Here is a 26551-nt window from a genome sequence, read left to right as displayed (position 1 = left end):
CAGGGCACCCCAGGGAGCAGAAAGCCGAGCAGCAGATCGGGGGAGGGAGCACAAGGCAGGGAGCCGCTAGCGGAGCAGATCAGCCCAGGGAAGCGGGGGAGGTCCGCATTACCCGGGCCCGGGTGCCGCCAGCCCGGTCCGCGCCCCACACCCACCTGGCGCAGCCACCGCCCCCGGCCCGAAGCCGCTTGGAGCAAAGACGCTATCTAGCTTGATATTCCGACACCGCCGCAAATGAGAGGCCAGGGCCCTTTACGGCTGGTATTGCTTGACGGCAGAGCCCCGCACTAGTGACACCCCAGCCAAGCCGCTATGCTAAAAGTGGTCGAAAGAGCAGCCGCATGCGCAACACAGGCGTACAAGTCACTGACAAAAGAGCCGGCCATTCTAGCGCGAGAGCAAGCCCACAGGGGCGGGGACTGAAGACAGCTTCGCGCCCCTGAAGCTACGTGGGGAGAGGTAGGCGCATGCGCAGAAGAATCAGTTGTATCGCTGGCGGGATCCTTGAGCTGCGTTGGCTGCGGCTGCGGGCAGAGGTGGGTACGCATGCGCCATGGGACGAGTGGCTGACGGGAGCCGGCAACCGCGGCGGGACGGTTGAGAGCGCGCCCAGCGTCCCGGGGAGCGGGTGCGTATGGCGGGGGCGAGGGTCGTGTAGCGAGCACCCCGGGGCGGGGAGTTGTGTGCTGGCGGCGGTGTTGCTAGTGTACGATAATGATCCTGTTTGTACGATCATTTCAACCCTTCTACCATGGACGGTCAATGATAGTAAAAGTGTTTGGTTTGCTCTTGTGGCTCCTAGCCCCGCCTCAGCCGATCCCGGATAGTGCGTGTGCAATGCAGCTGGTGTGGACAAGGTGAGGAAAAACCATGCAGCTACCCAGGTCGCTGGGTTTAGGAAGCAGGCTCTGGAGGGTGCTGGGGATGGTGGAACCATCTTCCACCGAGCTCAGCTGATGAGTACCCAATAGCCCCTTCTAAGAACAAGGGGGGCTAACTGTTCCTCTGTGGGTATAAGGCCCATGATCCCCTTACATGTCTGATACTCCAGTTTGAGGAACTGGCAAGAAGCAGCTTTGTACACTGGTGCTGCGTGCTTTTCTGAACAGTGCACATTTATTGTCAGTTAAAGACTGTGGTTCCCCATTTGAAATTTGTCAATCCTGGACAATCCTAATTCAGGGGTGTCAAACTCATGGGCTGGTCATTAAGCCAGTTTTGACTGCCTTGTGTGCAGGTTCCCATGTACTGCATGCAGCATGTGCTGGCTCCGGATCTGTGGACTGCATGCATCATGTGCTGGTCCTGGCCCCACATGTAGGGCATGTGCTGCCCACAGAGTTCAGGGCTGACTTGGGGTATGCTCTTCATGTGGTAGTTAGACCAGACCTGCCATGTGTGCTGAATCTGGCATGCAGGGCTGGTTTGCAGGCCTGATCTGAACTGGCCCTTGATCTAGCCTGAAGGGCCAGGCTGATGCATGCAGTGCATACCCCAGGCTGGCTCCAGCTCTTTATACTGTGTTCACTTGCCAGCCCCAGCATCCCGCAGCATAAGGTGTGTAGGGCCAGTCTGGGCCATGTGACAGCCTTGCCAGACTGGCTCTGTGGGCCTGCTCTGGATTGTCTGGATCAGATGTGCAAGGCTGGTTTGGCACTGCCGTGTGCACCTTGGAACGGCTCTGTGCCTTGTGCAGCGCACATTTCAGACTGGCCCAGTGTGTACCAGCTCCAGTTCCTGCTCCATAAGCAGTCTATGTTAGATGGGCTCCATGCACTGCATGCAGCTCATGGGCCCAAAGCTAGTACATGCTGCGTGCAGCACGCGGTGCGAATTGGAGACACATAGGCAGCCCTGTGGGGTTGATGATGGGCTCTACAGGTCAGATCTGGCCCACTGGCTGTGTCTTTGACAGTCTTGTCTTAACTTATTGTGGTAGCAAAGTGAACACTGGGAGGAAAGTGAACTTTTTGAGCCTTTCATTGGAATGGAAGTTTTGGGATCTCTTTCACAACTAATGTGCATATTGTCTATAAGGCAAACTTTCCAGATTGACATTTGCAATTTCACCAGAAAGCTCAGAGGTGGGACTTACTGTCACCCAGGTATGTGAGTCAGGTTTGGGTCAGTGCAGTTCAAATGGCATTTATGCCTATTTTGGATGTTGCCTATTACTGGGCTACAACAAGGCTTTCTAGCTGGTGACCTGTGGGCTTCATGCAGTCCATTGGGGGCTTCATTGTGGCCCTGGGCTCCCACCTGACCACCACTTTTGCCATTGCTTCAGTTGCAGAAGCAGCCAGGGACTCTGGGCTCCTTCTCCCCTCCAGCTTCTCCTTCCCCACCCCAAGGGGTGGGGTGGTACAGCATGGCACAGCCTGCATTGCTGAAGGAGCCTGCAGTCTGGGCACCTTAAGGTGAAATGCAGCAGGGGAGACTGTGGCTGGGGAGGTGAGGATAAGGCAGGGCACCTGGGCACTGGTGTTGTTGGGGATGTGCGGTGGGGGAGTTAGGGAGAAGTGGTGCAGTGTGGTGTTGCTCAGCTCAGTGAGGGGAAAGGCTTATCGTTCAGTAGTGAGGGGGGTGAGGGGTACCTGGGTACATGGTGCAGTGGGGGGAAGTGGTGTGTGATGCAGTGGGGGGAGGCACATGCAGTGAGGTGATGCAGCAGCAGAAGACTGCTTAGGCATGCAATATAGTGGGGGAGGGAGGAGGTATTGTGCAGTGGTGGGGAGGGACATGAAGTGCAATGGTGGGGAGGGTGTGCATGGTGGCACCGATATGTGGTACTGCTGGTGGGGGGGAGGTGCAGTGCCACTAAATTACCAGATCACTTTGTGAATTAAAGTTTAACCCAGGATCTATCGCATCCCTCCCCCCTGCAAGTGGGGGTTGCAAATTGAGGCCCCTGCAGTGAGGGAGGGAGGGGTAGGGGCAGGTGCTAGGGTGAGTGGGGCTCTGGCTGGGCTGGGTGGTGGGACAGTTGGAGCCCAGATGGCTGAAGCCTCCCCACCCCACACCTGGATGACCACTATACACATCCTGGTGGACACCTGGGGGGCATGTGCTCCCCTGATCTGTGTGTGGGGTGGAGGTGGCTGCTGCTGCACACTGGGCTTTGCACTCCAAGCCCCACTGCAGCTGCCCTGGGAGTGGCACAAGGCCATGTGTGTTTCGCCACTGAGCTGAGGCTTGCTTGCTGCCTGTCCAGTGGCAGGACATGGAGCCTTTGACAGTTGATATCAGTCTGGCGAGACTGAGCGTGTGCATGTGCTCAGCCTCCCCAGACTGAAATTGACTGTCAGAGGCTCCACTATTGACCAATTGCGATTGACTAGCTGGTGACTACTGCACTAGAGGCAGGGGCATATGGTGCAGCAGGGCAATATTCTGTGCACCCAGGCGTCACACATTGTACAGTGCCGTGGTGGGGTATAGCATGGTGATGTGCAGCGAAGGGAGGTAACCATGTCTGCAGTGCAGCAGATAGATGCATGCTGCAGTGTAGGGGTCATACAGTGTGTGGTCCTGGGGACCCGCGGCTTCCCCTGGTGCAACCCCTAATAGTGCAGCCTGCAGGGTGTGTGGCCTCTTGATGCTTGTATGTTGGACAACCCTGGTCTGCAGTTGACCCTAGTTATGCATAAGCATACGGTTCACCTATTGTCTAGAATTGCTGTGTAAACCTTCTGAGCATGATGTGCTTAATTTCAGTGCACGTTTTAGACAAAATTGTAATCCAGTGATAATAATGTATGCCTGGGAAGTTTCTGAGATGGATGAGACAAATGGCAGAGAAACTGGACTCAAGTTATGCGTATATTGATCCTGTCCAAAAAGATCTAATATTGATTACTTGTCTAGCCATATGTGGAAATTAGTGACTTCCTTTTGCAGAGGGCTCCAGTTCTTCCTTTTGCAGAATGTTTTGAGAATCCTGTATGAGACAGAGAAAAATCCAGAAATTAATAAGAACTGTCATACTGGATCAGAAAAAAGGCCCACCTCACCAAGTAGCAAGGATCTGGCCCATGGAGTGCCACTGTCCAGCCTCTGTTGCTTCCTCTGGGTCCCAAATTGACCCGCATGCTGCACACAGCATGCCCTGGACCTGCCCTGCATGCTGGACTGGTGGTGCCACAGATGTAAGGCAGGAGAAGCAGGATTGTTTAAGAGTGATCACTGAAGTCGCATACCCTCTCAGTTACAAGTAATTTTAGGTTGAAAGATGTTCTTAGCTTGAGGTTAGTAAATACCTTAATACAGCTCTTGTTAGCTATTTGGACTGTCATTTGAAGGGGGTCAACGATGGAATGAGTCTAAAAGAACTAGAACCTAAAATACCTGTTCAATAGGGCTGAAGCTTCAATAGCCGATTTGATTTGGGGGCCGAATCTCCAAATCTGAATTGAATTGAGAGACCCTTTAAAAGGTCCAGATTGAATCAGAAGCCTCTGAATCCATTCATCGATTCAGGCAGTACCTGCTTGCCATTGCAGGGAGCTGGACCCAGGCTCCATGCTGGTAAGTAGGGGGTGGGGGCTGGCTAAGGAGAGAGAGGACCATGGAGGGACCCCCCGCCCATCCCCATCCCCCACCGTTGCCTTGCCTGGCCCCAGCATCCCAGCACTTTAAAAACACAAACACCCCTGCACTCACCAGCTGCAGCACTGGCGATCAGGGCCTCTGGGGGCTTGTGGCAGAGCGCCACCCCCCCCACCCCCCCATGCAGTGTGGAGCAGCAGGAATTGCCTTCTCCTCTTGGGACCCATGTGGCAGCTGTTGCATTACACAGGTGCAGTGTGGCTTGGCAGGGCTTCCTGCACTGTCCCAGAGCTGGGGGGCTCCAGCAGTCACCTGGAGGCCAGCAGCGCTTAGGCCAAGCGGCCCCAGCTCCCAGACTGCTGCTGTAGCCGGTGAGTGTGAGGCTTTTTTTAAATGTTGGGACATTGGGGCCTGGCGGGGCAGCCAATGGGGGGGGAGGAGATTTGGTCCCATGGGTGACTGGTGCCCCCTGAGTCAGGGTAGGCACTTGCCCCCCAGCCCCCCAGTGGCCAGTCAGTGACCGGGGGAAGAGGGGTCCCCCGCAGCCGATTGTGTTGACCCAGAAGTGCCACAGGGATCGCTTCTCCTGGCATGCCCACTCCTTGATTGGCGCTCTCAGGGTGGACCCTGTAGTGCTCCTGCTTGTCCCCTGCCCGTCGCCTAAGCAGGGAACTCTGGCTGTCAGGGGGTGCACCAGCGCTTTCAAGGGACGCCTGTGCACCCTGTACACATTGCCACTGTTCAGCCCAATTCATTGGCCAAATTTCCGAATCGAATCAGGACAGTGATTTGAATCGCAGTTTGCTCAGTGGCACCCTAAACATCCATATGGGTTTGCACGTACAGGTGTTGTCTTTATATTTAATATCACATGATTTGAATAAAAACAAGAACCTTTGCTTGTAATAAGTTTTGCTTACTCTATTTATTCTTTTTTATATTTTAAAAAGCAAAAATGCAGTAAACCTAATGCAGTGGCCACCAACCGGTGGATCTCAATCCACTGGTAGATCTTGGAGCCTTTTCGGAGCCTCTTGAAGTTGATCCGAGGCTGGGGCAGGGTGGCTAGGTGCCCGTGTGCTTGTATGCACCTGCCCCAGCCCAGCAGGTCAGTCTGTGGGGAAGGGGCGGGGGCTAGATAGAGGCCCCTGCTGTAAGGGACCGTGCCACAGAGGCAGGAGCAGGCGTAAATTAAATGGGGCCCCAGCTGGGTGAGACTTGCCTGCTGGGGAGGCATGCCTCCAAATAACTTTTTCTCCCTCTGACCTGATCTGCGTCCTCTTTCCTCCCCACAGACTTACCTGATGGGGTGGGGGCGGGGGGAAGCGATGGTGCACGGTAGATCTTGAGTTGCTTTTAAATGCCAAAGGTGATCTCCTACTTAAAAAGGTTGTAGACCATTGACCTAATGTTTTCCATAGATGCAAATAGACACTTGCTCATGACATCCTCTAAGTTTAATTTAACAGCAATAAGGGAACTGAGGTTGGGGAATTGTTCTTAAAAGTACAACCAGAGTGTTTAGATTGCATCAGTAGAGATATAGAAGACTCTTGCAAAACCTGGGGAAAGTTTGAGCATTAAATGAATTAAAATGAAACCCCCTGAGAATGCATCTACATACACAAATAACCATGCAGGGTCAAAAAAAAATGAGGGTCATTCTTTTGTGAGATAAAGTCTGCTAACAAGTTCATATATTCTTTCTGGCTGCAAGCTATGTACAACACAAAAAGCAGTCAGCTATGCTTATAATTTTAGTGTGTCTATTTTTAAAATTATCCTGCTTTGCAGCTCTTGTATAAATTTTCTTAGACAGCTTGCTGTGTGGCTGACAGGCCACTGGGGTGCAGAACAGTGCAAAAAAAAGCTTATCATTTGAATATACAGTAGCTATTAAAAGCATTGTCGATGTCTTGTTCCCAATAGATAGCATAGCATAATTCTGTACGTGCTATGTTTAATTATATTCTTGATCAGTAGTTGTCAAGTAATTTTTAACAAATTATTTCAGATACCTAGTTATAAAATAACCTGTGAGAAACCAAGGTTTACTCCATTATTTCACTGTTCCTTTCAGTGCGTTGTGTGTACTAGAATTGGATTTTCAAGATTAGCTGTGAAGGGCATAAGAGTAATTTCTGTTTCCACATATCTTTCTTTTTATAGTCTAACATCTCTGTATAATTTGTAGAAAAGTAATTCCTATGCTACATATTCTATCATTGACTAGATGAAAGAGGAAATAGTAAAGCAGGATTTATATGGTATAAATCAGGAAAAATGTCATTTACTAGCTTAGTCCTTTAATTTATGGTATGCGCACATATTTTTAAAAAAATGATTAATTAGTTTGGTTACTTTTATTCTGTTGGATCGGAGAACAAATATTTCTGTTTGGAAATTATTGAGATATTTTAATTTTTAAGAAGCATTTATAGAGCGATTCATTAAAATGCTTTTGCCATTATTCTGCATTGCCAAAAAACCCCACCTTTTGTATCTGATGTTTTTCAGATTGGCAGAATTGAATATGAGGCGATCAGCAGCTCCAAGTCAACTGCTAGGGAACTCAGCAAAAAAACCAAGGTTTATACCTCCGGGGAACAAGAATACAATCTGTTTGGAGAAAGAAGTAGAACAACTGGGCCCAGGATTTAAGGTAGCAGAGGTAAAAAAGAAGAATGCAGTGGGAAAACATATATGTATATGTAGCACTGTTACTAAAGTCTGAGATGTCTGCCTACAACGAATAGCCCTTAATCACACAAGTAATCTTAACTGGTCAGAACCTGATATCTTTACTCAAGCTGAATCTTGCCTTCTGTTCTATAACTAGGACCTGTTCACATCAGTGGGGAAGAGAATATATTAGTAAGGTGCTTTATAACACCTAAGTAAAAGTAATCAGAATACAGATCATATACAAGTCCCATTGTAGTCAAAGTATGGATTACAGTATTGGCCTGGGCTTTGGATACTGGGTCATTGCTGCCTGTAGAATGTTTGGAATGCCCTGGCAAAAACCATTTCAGAAAAACAAAGTCACTTTTCAAGAACTGTAATTTAAAAATGTTGGTGTGTTGAGTAAGTGTTATTAATAAGGATTCAGATATTTCAGGCTCTAATACCAGAAAACTCACTATGTCATAACTTAAATTGCAGAAACCTTTGAACTGAGTTCATAAGCAGATGATGTTATTTCTATTTTATATTAGAAGTGTGGGTTTTTTGCATGTGTGTGTGTACACTGTCACCTGGTTTTGCCTGCCTTATTATGAAAAATCTACTTCCCACTAGTTGCTAGGGCAGTCAGTGGGATTGCTTGTTGTAATTAAAGGCTGGAAGTAGTAGTATTTGGATCACAATGACTTGCATAGATGTCATAGAAAAGGAATGATTTGTCTTAGCCTGTATTGCCAAACTTTGAAACTTGTGGAGAAGCGTGGGAGTTTGGATGCAGTTTATATCTAATTATTGTCTTGAAATCATAAGATGCACAATGTTAAACCTAATGTATATCTGAATTCTGGTGTTTTCTGTACTATGAACAGCTGCATATTTATCGGCAAAAGCTGTGTTATGAGCGAATGCTCTCCTGAATGTGTTTTTCTCTCTAGGGTAAAGAGAAACAACAGAGTGGCCTTGGACATACAAGGGCTCTTTCTGAAACACATGGACTAGATGTAAGTGCTACAAAAGCTGTGGAATTTGTTGGAGAAATAAGTTCAATGGAAAAAGCTAATGGAGAAAATAAGTATAAGACAGCTGAAGTGAAGGCAGTAAATAGACTCAATACAGGTAAGATAATACTCACTTTTCATATTGACTCCAATGGAGCAATTTGGGGAACACAAGTCTAATTTATTACTACATTTAATTACATGGTGCTGGAAGTCTTCTATTGGTAGCATTGTGTTGTACTACCAAAAAAGGTTATTTAAATCTATTTCTTCCTTTTTTTCACCTCCATTTTTGATCTAGCAGGTGTTGGAGACCAGCTGGTAGTGCCACCTTTTGTAACACTTTTGTGGTCTTTGTAAAGAATGTATAGAGGAAGGAGGCAGATCCATGCAATTCATTACTGCTTCTTTTTGGTTTATCTCCAAAATTGTGCAGTGAACTCATGTTTGACAAAACTATTAATGCAAGACGTTGGCCTAACTTTATTATTAAAAAATATATATTTTGAAAAAGATACAGTATTAATTAGAATGAACATTTTTTAGGGATTTATGTCTTCTTAAGACTAAGTTTGGGAGTGATTAGAAAGAATCATTCCATCTGCATCTTACTCTAATTGCTGGTTAAACTGGTGAATTTCACTTGGAACAAGTGACAGAAGCTTGTGCTTGATGTTATACACCTACATTGGTTTCTTTAGGTCGGGGTGGACAAAATATGGCTCATGGGCCATATCTGGCCTGCTAAGGTATTTTGTCCAGCCTGCCGTGGGTCTCTTGGCCTTGCCCACCCCATATAGCAGTGTGGGAAATGGCACATGTGGCTGGTTCCACTATCCCCAGGTGTGCAGCAGGGCAGGGGCAAAATGGCGACCAGACTCAGCTCACTGGCAAGCCCCTGTGGCCTGCCTGGCTGCTGCTGCCAGTGTCTCCACTGCTGCCTGGGCACCCCATCCCATTTTCCCTACACCCACTGCTGGGGGTGCTGGATGGAGCAGTTGGGTGGGCAGGGTCTCTATGGAGACTGACTTGGGACCCCTGTAGGCAGGGCACACTTGGCTGGCTGGATTGGTTGGTTCTGTGGGTGGCTAGGGAGTGGGGTGGGGGGGCGGGACTTGTATTGTGGTGCAGTGACACTATTGGACCTGGGGCAGACCTGTGATTTGCTCCCCATGTATCCCTGCTTGCAGAACTGGCTCCCGTCACAGGTACATGTGAGGAGTGGATTTCGGCTTTGCACTGGGCCCCAGCCCCACACTGTCACCTCCTTGTGTTCTTGGCCTCACACTGTCCACTACTCCACAACCCCAACGGAGGAGTTGGACAGGCAGTGTCTCCATGGAGACTGACTTGGGACTCCCACAGCAGGGCACACTTGGCTGGGTGAATGGGATGGGGCTGTGGGCAGGCAAAGAGTGGGGTGAGGAGCCGGGGCTGGGATTGTGGGGCAGTGACGGTGCTGGGCTGAGGCCTGGGACAGATCTGTTATTTGCTCCCCATGTGTCCCTACCTACGGAACTGGCTTCTGTCACAGGGAGCGAATTGCAGTTATTGCTCCCAGCCCTGCACTGTCACCTCCTTGTGATCCTGGCCCTGCATTGTCACCACCCCGCAATTCTGGCCCGCCCATCCATCCCAGTCCCAAATGCTGCTCCCTGCCCACCTGTGGTGGCCCACACTGGTCTCCATGGAGACCCTGCCTGCCTGCTCTGTCCAACACTGTTGATGGGTGCAGGCCAGACAGACCAGGGTTCCCAGGCAGCTGGGCTAGCTGTTGCCCACCTCCATCCCCCCAGCCTGCAAAAGCTCACTCAGCTCACTATGTAATTGCCTACCCCTACTTCAGGTTAATGAAAAAGTTTTCTTTGAACAATCTACAAGTGAGAACGACAAAATGAGTGTTTATCAATCTGAATTGAACATTTAAATATATATTCTTTGAAACTTGGCGTAAGTAGACACTTTTCATGGAATTCTTTAGAGGAACACCAATATATCGGTGGCTTATTAGATTGGCACATGGTTAGGAATGCAGCTTGGCAGCTTGGAGAGCAGTGTCTTGCTTGTAAGTCTTTGGGAGGCAACCGGGGCATGTGGGAGGGAAGTAGTGTGGTGGGGGGCAGATCAAGGCCCCCATGTTGAGGGAGGGAATGAGGCAGGGGCAGGAGCAGGTGCTGCCCAGGCAGGAGCAGATGCTGCCCAGCCAGTGTGGTGAATGGGACATCAGGGTGGGGCATGGGGCAGACCAGCAGATAGCTTGTCCAGGGGTCGTAGGGAGCGGGGGTGGCTCCCTGCTGCTGTGCACATCCCTGGGAGAGGTATGGGGGCCATGTGACCCCCCCCAACCCCGGTTTGTGTGTGGGGCAAGGTGCAGGCTGCCCTCTATGGGATCAGGGCCGGGGCTTCACTCAGGGCAGGTGAGGGTGGGCCAGGCAGCAGTGGTGGCACTGGGAGGGGTGGCTACAGCCAACCCTGTAGTCACCCCTCCCAACAGCATTGCTGCCCACCCTGAGCACAGCTTAGGCCCAGCCCTCACATCCGGAAGAAGCTGGCAGAGCCGCTGGCCCTGAGCCCACTGCAGGCAGCCCAACCTCGCCCCATGCCCAAATCTGGGGGGCACATACCCCTCAAGCCTCCCCTGGGGGCAGTGAATGTGACCCTGGGGTGGAGAATGGGGCAGACCCGTGGATGGCTCCCCCAGATGAGCCATCCGTGGGTCTGTCCCAAGCTCCACCTCAGGTTCACATTCAGTGTCCTGACTGGGCAGTGCCTGTCCCACTCCTTCCCTCACTGTGGGGACTTCAATCTGCCCCCCTCATGTACCTTCCCTCTCCCCCCACCCCTTCCTCCCAACAGACTTACCAACAGGAAGCTGCTCTCTGTGCTGCTGGTCTGCGTTGCTGTAAATTGGCTATTGGATTGGAATCAGCCAATATGGATGGTTAATAATTGGCCATCAGTATTACCCAAGAAAATCTTTATCGGTGCACCTCCTAGAATTTACATGTGATTTGATTGTATGTAGCTCGTATAAATTGAAGTAAATAGCTTTTAATTTTTCTTTTATTATTAAACTCCCATTATTGTACTGAACTGTGAAACTTTTAAAACAGATTTTTCCGTTGTATGAGAATGTATTAAGCATGTATTAGGAAAACAGATTTACTACTGTTTTTATGAAAGAATAAAAATAACTGTGCAACATTCAATATCTGAAGTGCAGATGAGGGAAGAAGACTTTAGAAGTATGTTTATATCACACATGACTATTAAATTAAGCAGTAAATCCTAAAAGAAAAAAATAGTTTAGCATTACCCTATTGTAAACTCAGTTCAGACTAAAAGGATTACAATATATCATCTTCAGGGCAAATCTTAAATCCAATAAACATACCATGAGAAGATCAGGGAAAATGTAAAATCAAAATAGTTATAACTAAGAAATTTGGCAAAAAAATTGTTCTTATTATAGGGTATAGAAACCAAATGCATTTATAAACAAATACAAGTCACACGACAGACCACTGACTTCCTAGCTAGCTGTGTTACTGATGCTATTACAGTCCTTTGCCATTAGGTGGAAGAACACTGAGTGACAGTTGTTGCCAAATGCAAAGCAGGGTTTGCTGGGATGGAACTGATTTAGTGTTGTGGATACACACACACTGTATGCCAGGTGTAACTTAAACTAGTGTAGTTACTCCTGATTTCCAAGGCAAAACACAACAGTAGGACTAGGGACAGACATTCAAAAAGCCCGAGCCTGAATTGATTCAGTCTTTGCCCAGCTAGCTCTCTACCCGGCTGGCTGTGCTGCTGGCTGGGCTCAGTGTCCCGAATACTGAGCTGCAGCTGCTGGGGATGGCCACATCCTCACAGCCCAGCCCCACCATGTGACTGTCTTGGCTGGGGCTGAGCGAGGCCAGCCCAGCCAGTGGAAGCAGGACCACCTCTGGCAGCTGTAGCTCAGTTACAGCTGCTCCCCATGCCCCGGCTGAGCCAGGCAGCAGTGCGCAGAGCTCTTCCTCCCTGCCCCATGGTGACAGAGTGGGGGGGAAGAGTGTCTCCCCGCCGACCCCAGCGGGGTGGGGAGGAGCAGGGGGAAGAGTTCCCCTCCAGAACTGGGCAGCCCTGCAGAGCCTATGGTGGGGGAGGTGGGGGGGGAAGGAGAGGGAGAGGGAGAAGGAGCAGGAGTCCTACTCCAGTGCCACACAGAGCCCCAGTCCCCCACCCTGAAGGGAGGAGAAGGAGGGGGAAGAGTCCCCATTCCCCCACCCCCACAGCACAGAACAGAGCCCCAGCATGGCCCCATTAAGGTGAACGCAGTGGGGAAAAGGGTTAACTCCTCCCTCCATCCCTTCTGCCCTGTAGCTACAGTCTGCCAGCTCCAGGGGCCACTGCTGCAGCCCCTTCCCCTCTGCTCTCCAGCTGCCAGGGAGACCCTGGCTGTGGTGGGAGAGGAGGGGAAGGAGGGAATAATTAACACCCCCTCCCTGCCCACTTTGCCTTAACAGGGCTATGCTGGCCAGTATCTCACCACGTCCCATCCCTGCTCAGGCTAGGGAGTAGAGGGGCAGGGCCAGCCCTGGTCTGGAGCACAGTAGAGCCCCACCGAGAGAGCATGCTGGAGGAATCTGGTTTAACTTAAACCAGAAAAGGGTCTGGGACAGACATTGCATAAACCGGTTTGAGCTCAATCTGTTAAGTGTGATACTACATTCAACCAGGTTTATCTCAAACTGGTTTCAGCCATTTTGAAACTGGTTTATGTGTATGGAATGTGTCTGTTCTGTTACAGGTTTAAGCCAGTTTCTGATCACTTAAACCAGTTTTGTGTAATCTCTATCCCTAACCTAGGTGTGTACATCATGCCATGTGCCTGCACTCATAATGGAATATTTTTGGATGTTGAAATTTATTTATTCTCAGCCAGGATTATAGGGCAGGAAGTGATCTTTGTACATCAAGCCCAGTCCCTTGTTGTTGTTGGCAGTTGTATCATATAATCTGTTTAATAAACTAATTGAACCATAAGATAACTCAGGCAAATTCCTTGCTGCCACGGTTCCTATTGAAACGTTCCTCATTCTTTGTGGTGGAAGGCAAGGCAGAGTTGAACTGTATAGACTAACACAGATAATTACCTCTCTCATTCCTTTGGTGGTTAGAAACTTTCTAGTTTCCAGTCTAAATTCTGTTCTTGTGCCAACATTGTCCTACTATTTAAATAATTATATTCCCTTTCTGGTGTTTACCTTTCTGATATGTTTAGAGATAGTTTCATAGTTTCTAGGGTTGGAAGGGACCTGAGCAGTTCATCTAGTCCGACCCCCTGCCATGGCAGGAAAGAATACTGGGGTCAAACGACCCCAGCAAGATGTTTATCTAACCTCCTCCTAAAAACCCCCAGGGTAGGAGCCTGCACCACTTCTCTTGGAAGTTGGTTCCAGACCCTAGCTGCCCTGACACTGAAGTAGCGCCTCCTGATATCTAACCTAAACCTACCCTTTGCCAGCTTGTGACCCGTATTCCTGGTCACTCCTGGCAGTGCTCAGGGAAACAGGGACTCCCCCAGTGCCTGCTGGTCCCCTCTGACTAGTTTGTAACAGGCCACAAGATCCCTGCCTCAGCCTTCTCTTATGGAGGCTGAACAGATTCAGGTCCTGCAGCCTGTCCTTGTAGGGCCTGCCCTGCTGCCCCTGATCATGCGAGTGGCCCTCCTCTGGACCCTCTCCATGTTGTCCACATCCCTCTTGAAGTGCGGCGTCCAGAACTGGACGCAGTACTCCAACTGTGACCTGACCAGTGCCACATAGAGGGGGAGGATCACCTCCCTGGACCTGCTCAAGATGCATCTGTGGATGCATGACAAGGTGCAGTTGGCCTTCCTAACTGCCTCCCCACACTGCCGGCCCATGTTCATCCTGGAGTAAATGATGACCCCAAGATCCCTTTCTGCCTCTGTGCTGACCAGGGGAGTTCCCTAACCTGTAGGTATGGTGCTGGTTGTTCCTCTCGAGGTGCATCACTTTGCACTTGTCTGTGTTGAAACCCATCCTATTCTCGTCTGCCCACTCTTGTAACCTGTCTAGGTCTGATTGTAGCCTGTTGCATCCTTCTAGTGTGCCCACGTCCCCCCACATCTTAGTGTCATCAGCAAATTTGAACAGGGTGCTTTTTACCCCCTCGTCCAAATCACTGATGAAGATGTTGAACAGTGCGGGCCCGAGGACCCAGCCCTGTGGAACCCCACTGTCCACATCCTTCCAGGTTGAGAAGGACCCATCCACTACCACCCTCTGGGTGCGGCCCTCCAGCCAGTTGGCGACCCATTTGACTGTGTGGGTGTCTGCACCACAGCCCCCCAGTTTCTTAATGAGAACGGGGTGAGAGACGGTGTCAAAAGCCTTCTGGAAGTCCAGGAAGACTATATCCACTGCTACCCCTGCATCTAGTGATCTGGTGATCTGATCGTAAAAGGCCACCAGGTTGGTCTGACAGGACCTGCCACTGATGAACCCATGCTGGTTGCCCCTAAGCATGCAGTCCCCTGCTGGCCCCTCCTGGATGTGTGCCAGCATAATTTTATCGAGCAGGTTGCCTAGGATCGAGGAAAGACTAACGGGTCCTCCTTCCTGCCTTTTTTGAAGATGGGGACCACGTTGGCCCTCTTCCAGTCCTCCGGTACCTCACCAGAGCACCACGAATGCTCGTAAAGCTGTGCCAGGGGACTTGCAATGACCTCGGCCAGTTCCTTTAGAACTCTAGGGTGGAGATCATCCGGACCGGCTGACTTGAATACGTCCAACCCTTCCAGAAGCTCCCTAACTAAATCCTCGCTAACCCGTGGCCCAGATGTGCCTCCCCCGGGGCCCGAGGGGGTTCCAGCAGGAAGGTGGCTGTTCTGGTCCCTACTTAGGAAGACGGAGGCAAAGAAATCATTAAACATGTTAGCTTTGCCATCAGGCGTGATGACCAAGTTTCCCAACGCGTCCTGCAAGGGCCCCACATTACCTGGGACCTTCTTTTTACCCCCTATGTATTTAAAAAAGGACTTCTTATTGTCCTTAATCTGGGAAGCTAGTCCCAGTTCCATCTCTGCCTTGGCCTTCCTAACTACCCTCCTACATCCCCGAGCAACTACAGAATAGCCCTCCCTGGTGATGACCCCTTCTTTCCATTGGGTGTAAGACTCCTTTTCAGCAAGGACACATTCCCTGATGCTTTTGGTGAGCCACGGAGGCTTGTGTGTTCTCCTGCTCCCTTTGATCCTCATTGGGATTACCTTCCTTTGGGCTTGGAGGATCGTCTCCTTAAGGAGTGACCACGCTCCTTGGACACCTGGCTCCCCTCCCCTCTGGGACCTCAGCACTTCTCCAGCTATCCTCCTTAGCTCATTGAAGTTTGCCCTCCTAAAATCTAGGGCTGCTGCCTTACTGCATGCCTTTGCCACCTTGCGCTGGATGGTGAATTCCAGCAAGCGATGATCGCTGTCGCCCATGTGGTTGAGCACCCGCAGCCCCCTCACCAGGTCATCACCCAGCACTAGGTCCAAGAAGGCGTCCCCCCTGGTGGAGCTGTGCACCTCCTGGGTTAGACGGAGGTCCTGCACTCTGTCCAAGAACCTACGTATGCGTTCAGACCTGGCTGACTGTTCTTCCCAGCAGATGTCCGGGAAATTCAGGTCCCCCATGACTGCCACATCCTTAGCCTTCACTACCTCTGTGAGCTGACCCAAGAATTCCTGGTCAAGCTCTTCTCCCTGGTTAGGAGGTCTGTAGTAGACTCCCACCATTTAAGTCTCTTTCCCCTTGACTGCCTTGTACTCTAACCCAAAGCACTTCAGAGTGCCCCTCCCCTGACTCCTTGCTAATTGACGAGGATGCGTAGTCCTCCTTAATATAGAGTGCCACGCCCCCACCTCTCTTTCCTATCCTGTCCCTCCTATACAGCCTATAGCCCTTGACATTCACCGCCCAATCATGCGTGGAGTCCCACCACATTTCCGTAATCCCCACTATGTCCGGGCTGGTGTCAGCCAGCCGGAGGGTGAGTTCCTCCTGCTTGTTACCCATACTACGAGCGTTTGTGTAGAGGCATATGAGGCCTCCTGTGGATGTGTGTACTGACCCCTAGTCCCAGCGTTACCCTGGCCCCTATCTCTTACTTGTTTATTCACTTGGCTCGTTGGTCTGGGCTGGGCTGTAGTTGTGGGTGCTGTTTGGCCTGGCAGTCTGATGTATCCTCCTCCCTCATCTTTCCCTTCCCCTGACGAGCCTAGTTTAAAGCCCGCCGGAGGAGGTCCGCCAACCTAGAAGAGAACACATGCTTACCTTTAGGGGAAAGGTGGAGCCTATCCCATCCCAGCATGTTTCTCGTCATGATGTGCCGGTCGTGGCTGAGGAAGCCAAAGCCCTCCTTGAAGCACCATTCCTGTAGCCGCCAGTTGGTCTCCGCGATGCACGTTTCATGCCGTGTGCCTCGTCCATGCACTGGCAGGATAGAAGAGAAAACCACCTGTGTGCCCATCTCCTTCAGCATGCACCCCAGAGCGTGGTAGTCCTCCATCAGGTGATCAGGGCTCCTCCTGGTCGCATCGTTAGTGCCCACATGGCCTAGGACCATGGGGTAGTAATCGGTGGGCTGGATTACGGTTTGGAGCATCCCTTTCACGTCCTGAATCCTGAATAGTAACTCAGCCTTTGTTCCTTTGGGCTAAAGTAGCCAAGCTTTTTTTTAACTCTTAGTTTGTAAGAGAGTCCCTCTCCTTCCCTTGATTATCCTAGTAATTCTTCTCTGTGCCTGTTCCAGGCTTAGTTTGTTTTGCATGTGAATGAACAGAACTGTACAAAATGGTCCAGATTAGGTCTCAGTAGTGTATTGTACAATGACATTGATACTTCCTTCTCTCCACTTTTACATTTTAAATTGATATTTGCTTTTTTGTATGTGACATGGTAGCTCATAACTATCTTGCAAGTGAGTTCAAGTAGATCTTTCACCTCTTCTCTCCCAATTGATTAAATCCCCTTTGTTTATAGCAGAACTTTTTATTAGTCACTAAGCACATAACCTGTCCTGTTGAATTTGATCCTACTTTTGATACATCAGCTTTCAAGGTCTTTCAGTTCTTCCTGTGTGCTATTTCAAGCTTTGTCTCTGCTTACAGTGATTCCCAACTTTATCAGCACACTTCTGCTTTCTGTGCAAAGGGTCATAAGCATGATTCTTGAGAAATTCCAGTCATAATGTTTTTCCACCCTCATAGTTGTTCTTTTCAGCACGACCAATTGTTGATTCCATTTCAGCCAGTTTCTTCCCCATGTTTTAATTCTTGTAATAAATTGTGCTTTTCTGCAGCCACTATGATTAGGGGGTTTGTGGGGTATCATGAATATTTTCCTGTGTTTTATTGGTACGGCATGTGTGGTCATTTTGGAAAGCCAATATTATGCTGTATCCATTTATGTTACTGTTATCACTATATAAATTATGGCGTACTGTTTATGTACATCTTTATGCTTATCGACATGGTTTAGCCAGGGGACTGAGGCATGCCTACTTAGAGATGATTACCATCCTTGGTACAATTATTTTATCCTATGTAATAAATCCTTGTGGTGTTTTGCTTCCTTACTGGTTGCATGTGGAAAGAGTGATTTCTGGGCAAATAACATTCCAGGCTAGTGCTCTCTCCAGAGAGGGGGACCTATACTTTCTTCTTAGTCCAAAAAGGTGGGTCTCCTGGAGTGGGCAGAGAGTCTTTTTGCTGTGTCTGCAAGATCCAGTGTAAGAACAGTTGTCCTGAGCCTTGCTGGGGTAAGGAGTTGCCCCAAGGAACAGACTGAGGTTGCCCTGGGATAAGTGGCAGCACAGAGGAGAGAAACTCAGGGCTCTGGAGGTCCCCTGCAGATGGGTTTGTGACATACAGCATAAACTAATTTCCTATGTGGGATCATATCAAATGTTTTATTGAGGAGCTGGTAGATTAGATCTACTTATTTTCCTTCCTGATTATCAAAAAAGGAGATCCCTTTAATTTGGTATGATATATTTTTGGTGGGCAGCCACTTTTATCCTATGGGTTTACAACAGAATTTGCAGGAAGGAACAATTAGTTTTGCATGCTGTTGAGTTCCACTGATAGAGCTATAGTTCTCCAGATTCCCTTTCTGTATCTTTAACTATAGGTATTTTGTATTTGTACAAGAAAAATATACTCTTCAATCTTGAAGTCCTTAGTACAAAAAACTGCATCTTACACTCTACAAGGCCTGTTGCTTATATAAGCTTTCTACTTTTAATAGGTAACAGCAAATCTGTAAGGTTCCAACTTTACCATTTTGAACTTTAGCATAGAGCAGGTTTCTGTCTAATCTTTTTCCAGAAATGACATTACAGTAATATTTAGTGTGTGATCCCAGACTCTACAGATCTTGCGAAAGAGGGTGTCATCTCATTTTTTTTCAAAACACTTCTAAGCCCTCTCATCAAACTGACAGCAGTTTAGGCATTGCTACAGTTTGGAGCATTCTACTCATTGGATTATTAGATGCCGGTGAACTTGTATCCAGTGCCTAGATAATCCAGTCCAGGCAGCAGATGCATCTTTTAGTCTTGCAGCTTTTAGTTGCTGTCTAAGTCCTATTTTCCAAACCCGTGAAGCTCCAATTGGCTCAATGTTTGGCACGTGAAAGGGGTTTGACCTGCCAGGTAGCTTGCTCACAATGAAAGCTTCCAATACAGCTACAGAAATAGCTGCTGAGCATGTCTAGTAACTTCTACTTCCTCTTCCATTACCCAAACAGTTGTGTTTAGGGTGTGGTCAGAGTTGACACCTACAAGGAGGGACCAGAGTTCTACTCTATAAAGCACATTTATTTAGAGATCGTACAGTACATTAACAAGCAGTGGGGTTGGTTACCTTGCTAAGCAGATGTCTTATCCTGAGGGTGTTGAGTAGGCAGCCCTTAGGTTTTATGGGACAGTGTAATCATCTCAGCAGTCTTGAAGGTGTCTGAGCATGATCTCTACACCATTCCCTTTTATTAGCTTTACTTGCATAACCTAATGTATCAACATACTTTATGATAACTTCACCTGTGTTTATTGGCTTAAGCTCTACCTTCAAGCTCCCACTTGCACTTCATTCATGCCCATAGAAAGTGATGTCTTATACTTTTTTTTAGCCTGAGAACAGTGTTAAAAACTCCAGCATAAATGTAGTCATTACAAAGTTTTCACATGGCCTTGGTAAGGTTGATCAAATAGTTGATAAGCTCAGCTTTTACTTAATTTGTGGTTGAGGAATGTGGAAATGTGGTTAAGGTTTAACAGTTCTGCAAATGGCAGGTTTTGAGTTGTTTTTTTTTTGTGCCTATTTCCATCCCCCACTGCTTCTATAGGTATTCTGACCTTTCTCACTGAATAGCTTTACCCTACTTCTCTGTAGATGTGGAATCACAGTACTCCATTAAAAATCCATGTTTCCCCTCAGCCACTTGTCTGCTTTTTCTCTAGGCTGAACCAAGTCACATGCTGCAATTTAAAGTATAAAGAAGTGATTCTTAACCTTTTTAGACTCAAGGCACCCCCTCAGAAAATGCAAACTTTTAACTTGCACTCATTTCTTGACTATGGAAAAGTAATTCCTCTGTTGCAAAGAACTCCAGAAGGGCCACAACAGGTCAGAATGTATTTGACACTATGGATTCCTATTTAAAATTTCTGGGTTTATGTTGTGAATCATGCATAGGTGTTCACACACCTGTTGAGAATCATATATTGTTACAGAAAGTAACAATATATTTACGCAGAAACTGTGAGCACAGAAACTGCTCTGACATGCTGTAATTCTCACACTCCAGCAGCCTTCTGCATCTTGTGCATCAGTGTCCCCATGTTTTAAAAATGGTGGAAGGGGGGGCTTGAACTAAAGGTTGTCAAACAGACTTCAGTTCAACAGCCCTTGCCACCATTTTTAAGCACAGGGATGCTGATACATGATGCACTGTGGTGCTTTAATTAAGTGCACGGGGCGCATGTAAAAGTGCCCTTTGCTTAGCTTCATTGAGAGGGAAAATTCCTAGTCTTTGAAATTTTGCCAAGCCATTGCAAGGCTCCTTTTCTTGACTAGTTGTCCTCTGTCATAGGTGTATTTTCTCTTTCCACTTGGGAATTAATTCGATGACACTGGATGAGGAGGATGTACAATAATGTTGTTAAATTTGGTTATGTACTACTCTTCTGGCAACTAGTTAAACAAAGGCATGTGAAAAATGTAGCAAAATGGGTATACTGTGTATCAAAGAAATAAACCTAGATCTTGACTATTAGTTGTTCAGTCTGTCTACAAATGCAAAAGTTATTTAATAGAGTAATTTATGATACTCTCTGAATTACCTTTTTCCTTGAGGATAGCAAGATTTATCATGAGAAATGAAGGTGGTGTTGACATCTGCTGATTTGAGGGGTTGATGTATATAAAACAGTTGAGTGGGCAGGGAGAGCCAGTCTCAGGAGGGAGGTGAAAGAGGCTTGTTTTTGTATTCATTTGAGAATTATGCATTATGTAGGGGAGTGGGAGGCCTGTCTAAGAGGTGTAAAAATTATTCATGTTGCATTATTTTTATGGCAAGATTCTTTGTTTGTTGTTGCACATCCTTTGTGGATTGGGTGGGTTGTGTTGTCAAGTTAATCAATTTCTCTTTACTTTTAATAAAGGTTTGTAAACCATTTATTACATTATATTTAACCTTTGAATTCACCTCAGACAAAATTTCTGCATTAAGGACCTTGGAAGACTTGAGAGCAGCAATGCTCACACTTAAAGAGCTCAGAGACAATCTTTTAAAATGAATCTTGGTTTCAGCAACTGAAGTTAGGCTGAGATATTGTTCAAGGGGTCTCTGTCTTATGTTGATATTTTAGTTCCCATTTATACTGGTTTGTCATTCTGTGTTATGTAAGTATTCTGTTTCTCTTTTGTTAACTTACCTTAGCCTTGTTAGGCAGCATATAAAACAAAAAAAAGTGCTAAATTAAAATCTTATGTAGTTAAGCAAACTCATAAAATAGGAAATTATAACCACTTACATCTTAACAAAACCTGGTTAATGAAGTAGTTCAGGTCTCTGACCGAGTGTCAGGATGCACTTCCAAGTCAAAACCCCAATTTTAATATAGCATCCCTCGCTGTACTATTCTGTTTCCATTACTTGAACTACTAGGTGTTTCATGTCATAACATTACCAACAGCTTGAATTAAGTATAGAGGGTAAAAAAAAATATACAACTCTAGTTCATAAGTTATTTTCAAGCCTTCATGCCAGGTCTGTGTTCTCAAGTTTTTGGGACTTTAAAAAACATCTTTAGTTCTCAAGGATTTCCCATATCAGTTCTGTATGTCCAGTCTTGTTTTTAAAACTGTTTTTGTTTGCTTGTTTGTTTGGTTTTTGCTTCAGGTAGTACTGCCAAATTCATAGTAATCTTACTTTGGGCTGCTTTTTGTATCTTCAGGCCTAGTCTAACTCTTCATTTTAACTTCACTAAAATTTATATTCCGTTGGTAACAAATTATATTTTTCTTTTAAAAACTGTTTAGGCTACAGTTGGTAATAGTTATGAGCAGGTCCCTGTTCAGTTGGAAGTCTGGGGCAAATACTGTATTTTCTCACATATAACATACGTAAAATATAATATGCAACTTCTTTTTTGAAAGTCATTGTGAAGATTTTTTTCCCCAGAGTATGGCTGCAGAGAGCTTAATCTGCAGCTGACTCACCTTCCCTTCCCTGCTTGACTGAAACTCTAGCTTCTCTATGGCTAGACCTCTGATCTTAAAAAGAACTACTGAGAGCTGTGAAAAAGGGGAGAAACTCAAAGCCCTTGTAGACAGGACAATTCCCCTAAAAAAGGTTAGCTTCATTAGTGGAACATCATGACCATTAAAAAAGAGAGATGATTTTTAACACCTGTGAAGTAAAGAACCATCAACTTCCTTAGCTGCCTATAGAGCAGAGGATCAAAGCAGGGTGCTTATGTCTCTGGCAAAAAATCAGCTTCCTTCCTTAATGAATGCATCACAATTTTATGGGGAGATCTTTGGAGTGGAAAAGGGGTGCCATATGTGAGAGATTATAGACCTGCGAAGAGTTGAGTGTTTCCCATGGGTAGGGATGAAGAAATTTATCTTTGTGTGCGCTGATTGTATGGAAGTAACAAAGCATCTGAGGGATGGGACATATTTATTGTGTTGATGGTTACAGCTTGGTGATTAGTATGTTAGATGTCTTTGCTCAGGTCCTGGTGGGCTTCACCCTTCTATGACCAGATTAGAATGACAAAGCCTTGGATGACTGCTTCTCTGCTGCGGATGTGGTAGCCTGAGTGCACAGGTAGTGTCTTTTGGGGGGATTGGAAGGGAAAGACAGCACAGGAGAAAAGTGTGGAAGGTAATTAAAATGCACTGTATTGTACCGCATTTACTCAAATCTAAGATGACCCTGAACTTAAGATGACCCCCATAATTAGATTCTGTACATGAAACATTGGTAAATTTGATATAATTTTCCATGCATATAATCTAACTATAGGAGGGTTGTCTAAGTCATCCCTCCCACCATTGCAGGAGGCAGGAACTGAGGGGGGAGGGCAGGTCATGTGGTGTAGGGAGGCCAAAGAGCTTGCCCCCTGCTTGTGCCTGCTGCCTCTGCTCACTCCCTCCTCCACAGCCTCTTCTTCAGGGTGGCAGGCTCCATCCCCATTCTAGCCTGGGGCACTGAGCACATGCCCCACACAGCCCCTGTAGAATCATAGAGTCATAGAAAGTTAGGGTGGGAAGGGACCTCAGGAGGTCTAGTCCAACCTCCTGCTCAAAGCAGGACCAGCCCCAACTAGATCATCCCAGCCAAAGCTTTGTTTATTCAGGTTGTAAAAACCCCCAAGGGCAGAGTTGTTTCCACCACTTGTCTGGGTAACCTGTTCCAGTGTTTTACTACCCTCCTAGTGAGAAAGTTCTTCCTAATATCTAACCCAAACTTCTCTTGCTGCAACTTCAGACTGTTGTTCCTTGTTCTGTCATCTGCCACCAGTGAGAATAGCCTACCTCCATCCTCTTTCAAACCGCCCTTCAGGTAGTTGAAGACTGCTATTAAGTCTCTTCTCAGTCTCATCTTCTCTAGATTAATAAGCCCAGTTCCCCCAGTCTTTCCTCCTAAGTCATGTTCCCCAGCCCCCTCACCATTTTTGTTGACCTCCGCTTGACTCTCTCCAATTTGTCCACATCCTTTTTGTAGTGGGGGCCTCGCAACTGAATGCAGTACCCCAGGTGTGGCCTCACCAGTGCTGAACAGAGGGGAATAATCGCTGTGGACTGCTGCGGGGCTGGACTGGGGTTGTGCTTAATGCTCCAGGCTGCAGCATGCACGAACCTGTTGGCACGGAGCAAAGGTATAGAGGGGAAGAGAGAGGGTGAGGCAAGGGAGCAGAGGCTCTGTGGAGGGGGAGATGGGGAGAAGATGCTGCAGGGGAGGTAGTGGAGTGCAGAGGTAGTGGGGGGAGGGGGTGGCAGGCATCAGCTATGACTATGGCCCCAACCCTGGGTAGGGGCTAGAGTCTGAGCAATAGTGCCTGCTCCCCCCTCCCCCACCCTATACACAGTTCTAAGATGAGGGTTTTTTTCCACCCCCATGGTAAATGAAGGGGGGAAGTTGAAGTATGAACTTTGTCTTAGATCAACCAATTCCTTTAGTTGGAGCTGGGGACATATCAATTGGCTGAGACCCTGCTGCATTGCATCCTCATTGAAGTGCTTAGTGTCTGATGTAGCATCCAAGCAGATTCTAGTTGTCTTTATGGATAGCTCAAAAACAACAACAAACTTGGATAGGAAGCTTAGGCTCAGCTGTCCCTTGGTTTTCTAGGACTACCTGAGTCCAAGTTGTTTATCTTTTGCTCAAAGATATTCCTATGCCCTTTATATTATGCCTGGAGCTAATTGGACTTGTGTAACATTGTGACCCAGCATTGTGAACCTGAATTTTATTTTAAGATTTTATCGCCTGAGTCTGGTGCAGTTCAATAGAAGAGCTGTGGGTTTCTACGCAGGATACTTTTCCTTGTGTTTCCTTGTGTTTCCAATAGCTTCTTTTGACGATCCCCTGTCAAATGCTTCCTAAAAATTCAAGTATTGTTCCAAGTGCATTCTTCATCCACAGTGCTATTTACACACATAAGAAATTCTAATAGTAGCTGAGTGTTGTTCTCCCTGTGCATTAATTCTGCTAGAAAATGTAAAATCTAAGGGTTTATTGTCGTATATTCACTAGGAAACAAGATGTGTTCTTCAACTGAGCTGGTTGGCTTCAGGTGAAGTCCTAATAAAGTCATAAAGACAGTTTGTAATTTTTCATGTAAGTACTTCTTGGGCATTAAACTTCATTTACAGCTCTGTGAGCTCTCTTAGACAGTTGTCTAAAGCTCTGGTGTGCAACCTTTTGGGCCTGTGAGCTGGCTAAGTGGTACCAAGTCTGTCTCTGGGCCAGATCCAGTCTGTGGTCCCATCTGGCACTCAGTGCTTCCCCGGCCTGGGGCATTTTGAAAGTAACTTTTGTTAAATATTTGGACTAGAGGCATATGTGTGTGTGTGAGCATGCATGGTTTTTAATCATTTGTGGTATTAAAGTTTAAGCAGGTTTTGTCTACAGATAATGACCACAAAGCCTGGTCTAACTGATATTTGTTTTTGAACTCAAATAGCAGACTGTTTTCCACTTCTTACTTAGCTCTTGAAGAATGTTATATGGTTGCCACACTTGGTCAAAGGATTTAAAAGTATTACCATTATAAATAAAGTTTTATGGTAAGTCATGTTGTCAGACTTTAGTTTAAGTGCTTGTTCTTGTTTTGTGTATGTTTCAGAGTATATAGAACCCTTTGGGCATAAGCGTTGTATACAAAGAAATGTATTAGTACAAAATCACTTGGACATTTCAAGAGTATGCATGTTAGGGTCCACTAAATTCTGTGGGCCATATCTTTGCCACCCCTGCTTTAAAGTGGTAGTTGTTGAATATGACTTAGTTACTCTTTCCTAGAATTGCCTATGAAGTTTCAGCTGGTCAATGTATTTCAGTCAAGAATACCTTGACTTTAGCTAAAGTTAACATTGTTGCTGCATAGCTCCAGGCAAGGGATAAAATAATGCCTTCAAGTATAATTTACAGCTGGTAAAGTACTTAATAATTTTGGGATGAAAGACACTTTATGAGTGTCAGTACTGGTTGGTAATTACTAGTACAGGGTAGGGATGTAAATATTATTTAAAAACTATTGGTTTAACCTCCTCTAATTTTATATCGGTTAAACCAGCCGTTCCCAAACTATGGCACGTGTACTACCAGTGGTATGCAGACAACCTGTCAGTGGTTAGGAGAAGTGTCTGGATTTTTGCTTTGCTTCTGCTTTTGCTTGGTGCCAGGGACAGCGGGCAGAAGCTGTTTGGCTGTTGGGAGATGATGTGTTCTGTGTGCAGGCTGGCAGCTGCTGCCGTGTGTGTGTGTGTGTGTGTGTGTGTGTGTGTGTGCGCGCACACTGGCAGCAGGACTGGGAGGGAGCAGGGGCTCTGGGTCAGGAGTGTGGGACACCTGCAGGGCTGGGAGCGCAGGGGGCTGCGAGTTGGGAGTGCAGGTGGTACTTAAGGTTGTATTATGTTAAATTGGTGGTAAGCAGTTCCGTCAGAGTTTGGGAACGGCTGAAGTAAGAAAACACATAAAAAAAAAAAATCTTTTTCTGCAAGCTTTTGGGCACACGCACCCTTCCTCAGGCTCAGGGAAAATTTAAATGGTAAAAATTTAAAGATGGTTATTTTCTACTTCATTTTTGCACAGAGGAAACTGAAGGTGAAGTCTGTTCCTAGGTCCATGAAAGTGTCTTTGTGAGTTGCTCTTTGTGCAGATAAAGCAGGATTCCTTTACCAACTTTAATTTTCCCTGAGCCTGAGGAAGGGCGTGTATGCCTGAAAGCTTGGAGAAAAAGATATATATTTTTTGCAATTTCTTACTTGATCTAATAAAAGGTATCGTTTCTGAACCAAGAGTTCTGGATTTTGGATTTCTTTTCTTTGTGTTCCTTATGTAGGCAGGTAGACTTCTCTGCCCTTTGCCTCCTGCAGTTATTCCATTTTGTCTAGCACTGCTTCATGTGCATTCTTTCACAGCATCTGATGAAGTGAGCTTCAGCCCACAGAAACTTGTAATTATAATATGGGAGTGTGCATGTACATACACCACCCAATGTTACCATATTTAGTCAAATAGAAGGCA

General features: G+C 47.0%; 2 protein-coding genes across 11 annotated transcripts in view; one reads left to right on the top strand and one right to left on the bottom strand.

Moving 5' to 3' along the window:
* Positions 1-307, bottom strand: part of LOC149869456 (RING finger protein 151-like) — a 28779-nt gene extending 28472 nt beyond the window's left edge. The window contains exon 1 of one of the 3 annotated variants that reach the window (XR_016441475.1): positions 156-307. The gene's annotated coding sequence lies outside the window, so the exon portion shown is untranslated. The remainder of the gene's footprint in view (positions 1-155) is intronic. The other 2 variants (XM_090040354.1, XM_090040353.1) reach the window with 2 other exon arrangements.
* A 25-nt stretch (positions 308-332) lies between these two features.
* Positions 333-26551, top strand: part of RAD54B (RAD54 homolog B) — a 121955-nt gene continuing 95736 nt past the window's right edge. For 3 of the 8 annotated variants that reach the window (XM_090040349.1, XM_090040350.1, XM_090040343.1), the window contains exons 1-3: positions 636-857; positions 7063-7216; positions 8166-8346. In XM_090040349.1, coding sequence (XP_089896475.1) covers positions 715-857; positions 7063-7216; positions 8166-8346 — 478 coding nt within the window. In that variant the 5' untranslated portion in view covers positions 636-714. The other 5 variants (XM_090040347.1, XM_090040346.1, XM_090040345.1 and 2 more) reach the window with 5 other exon arrangements.

This window comes from Crocodylus siamensis, chromosome 3, assembly GCF_052110815.1.
Source record: "Crocodylus siamensis isolate JL-2025a chromosome 3, ASM5211081v1, whole genome shotgun sequence".
Taxonomy (NCBI): domain Eukaryota; kingdom Metazoa; phylum Chordata; order Crocodylia; family Crocodylidae; genus Crocodylus; species Crocodylus siamensis.
The sequence above is the reverse complement of the archived record's forward strand: the minus strand, read 5'-3'. Positions and strand labels throughout refer to the sequence as shown.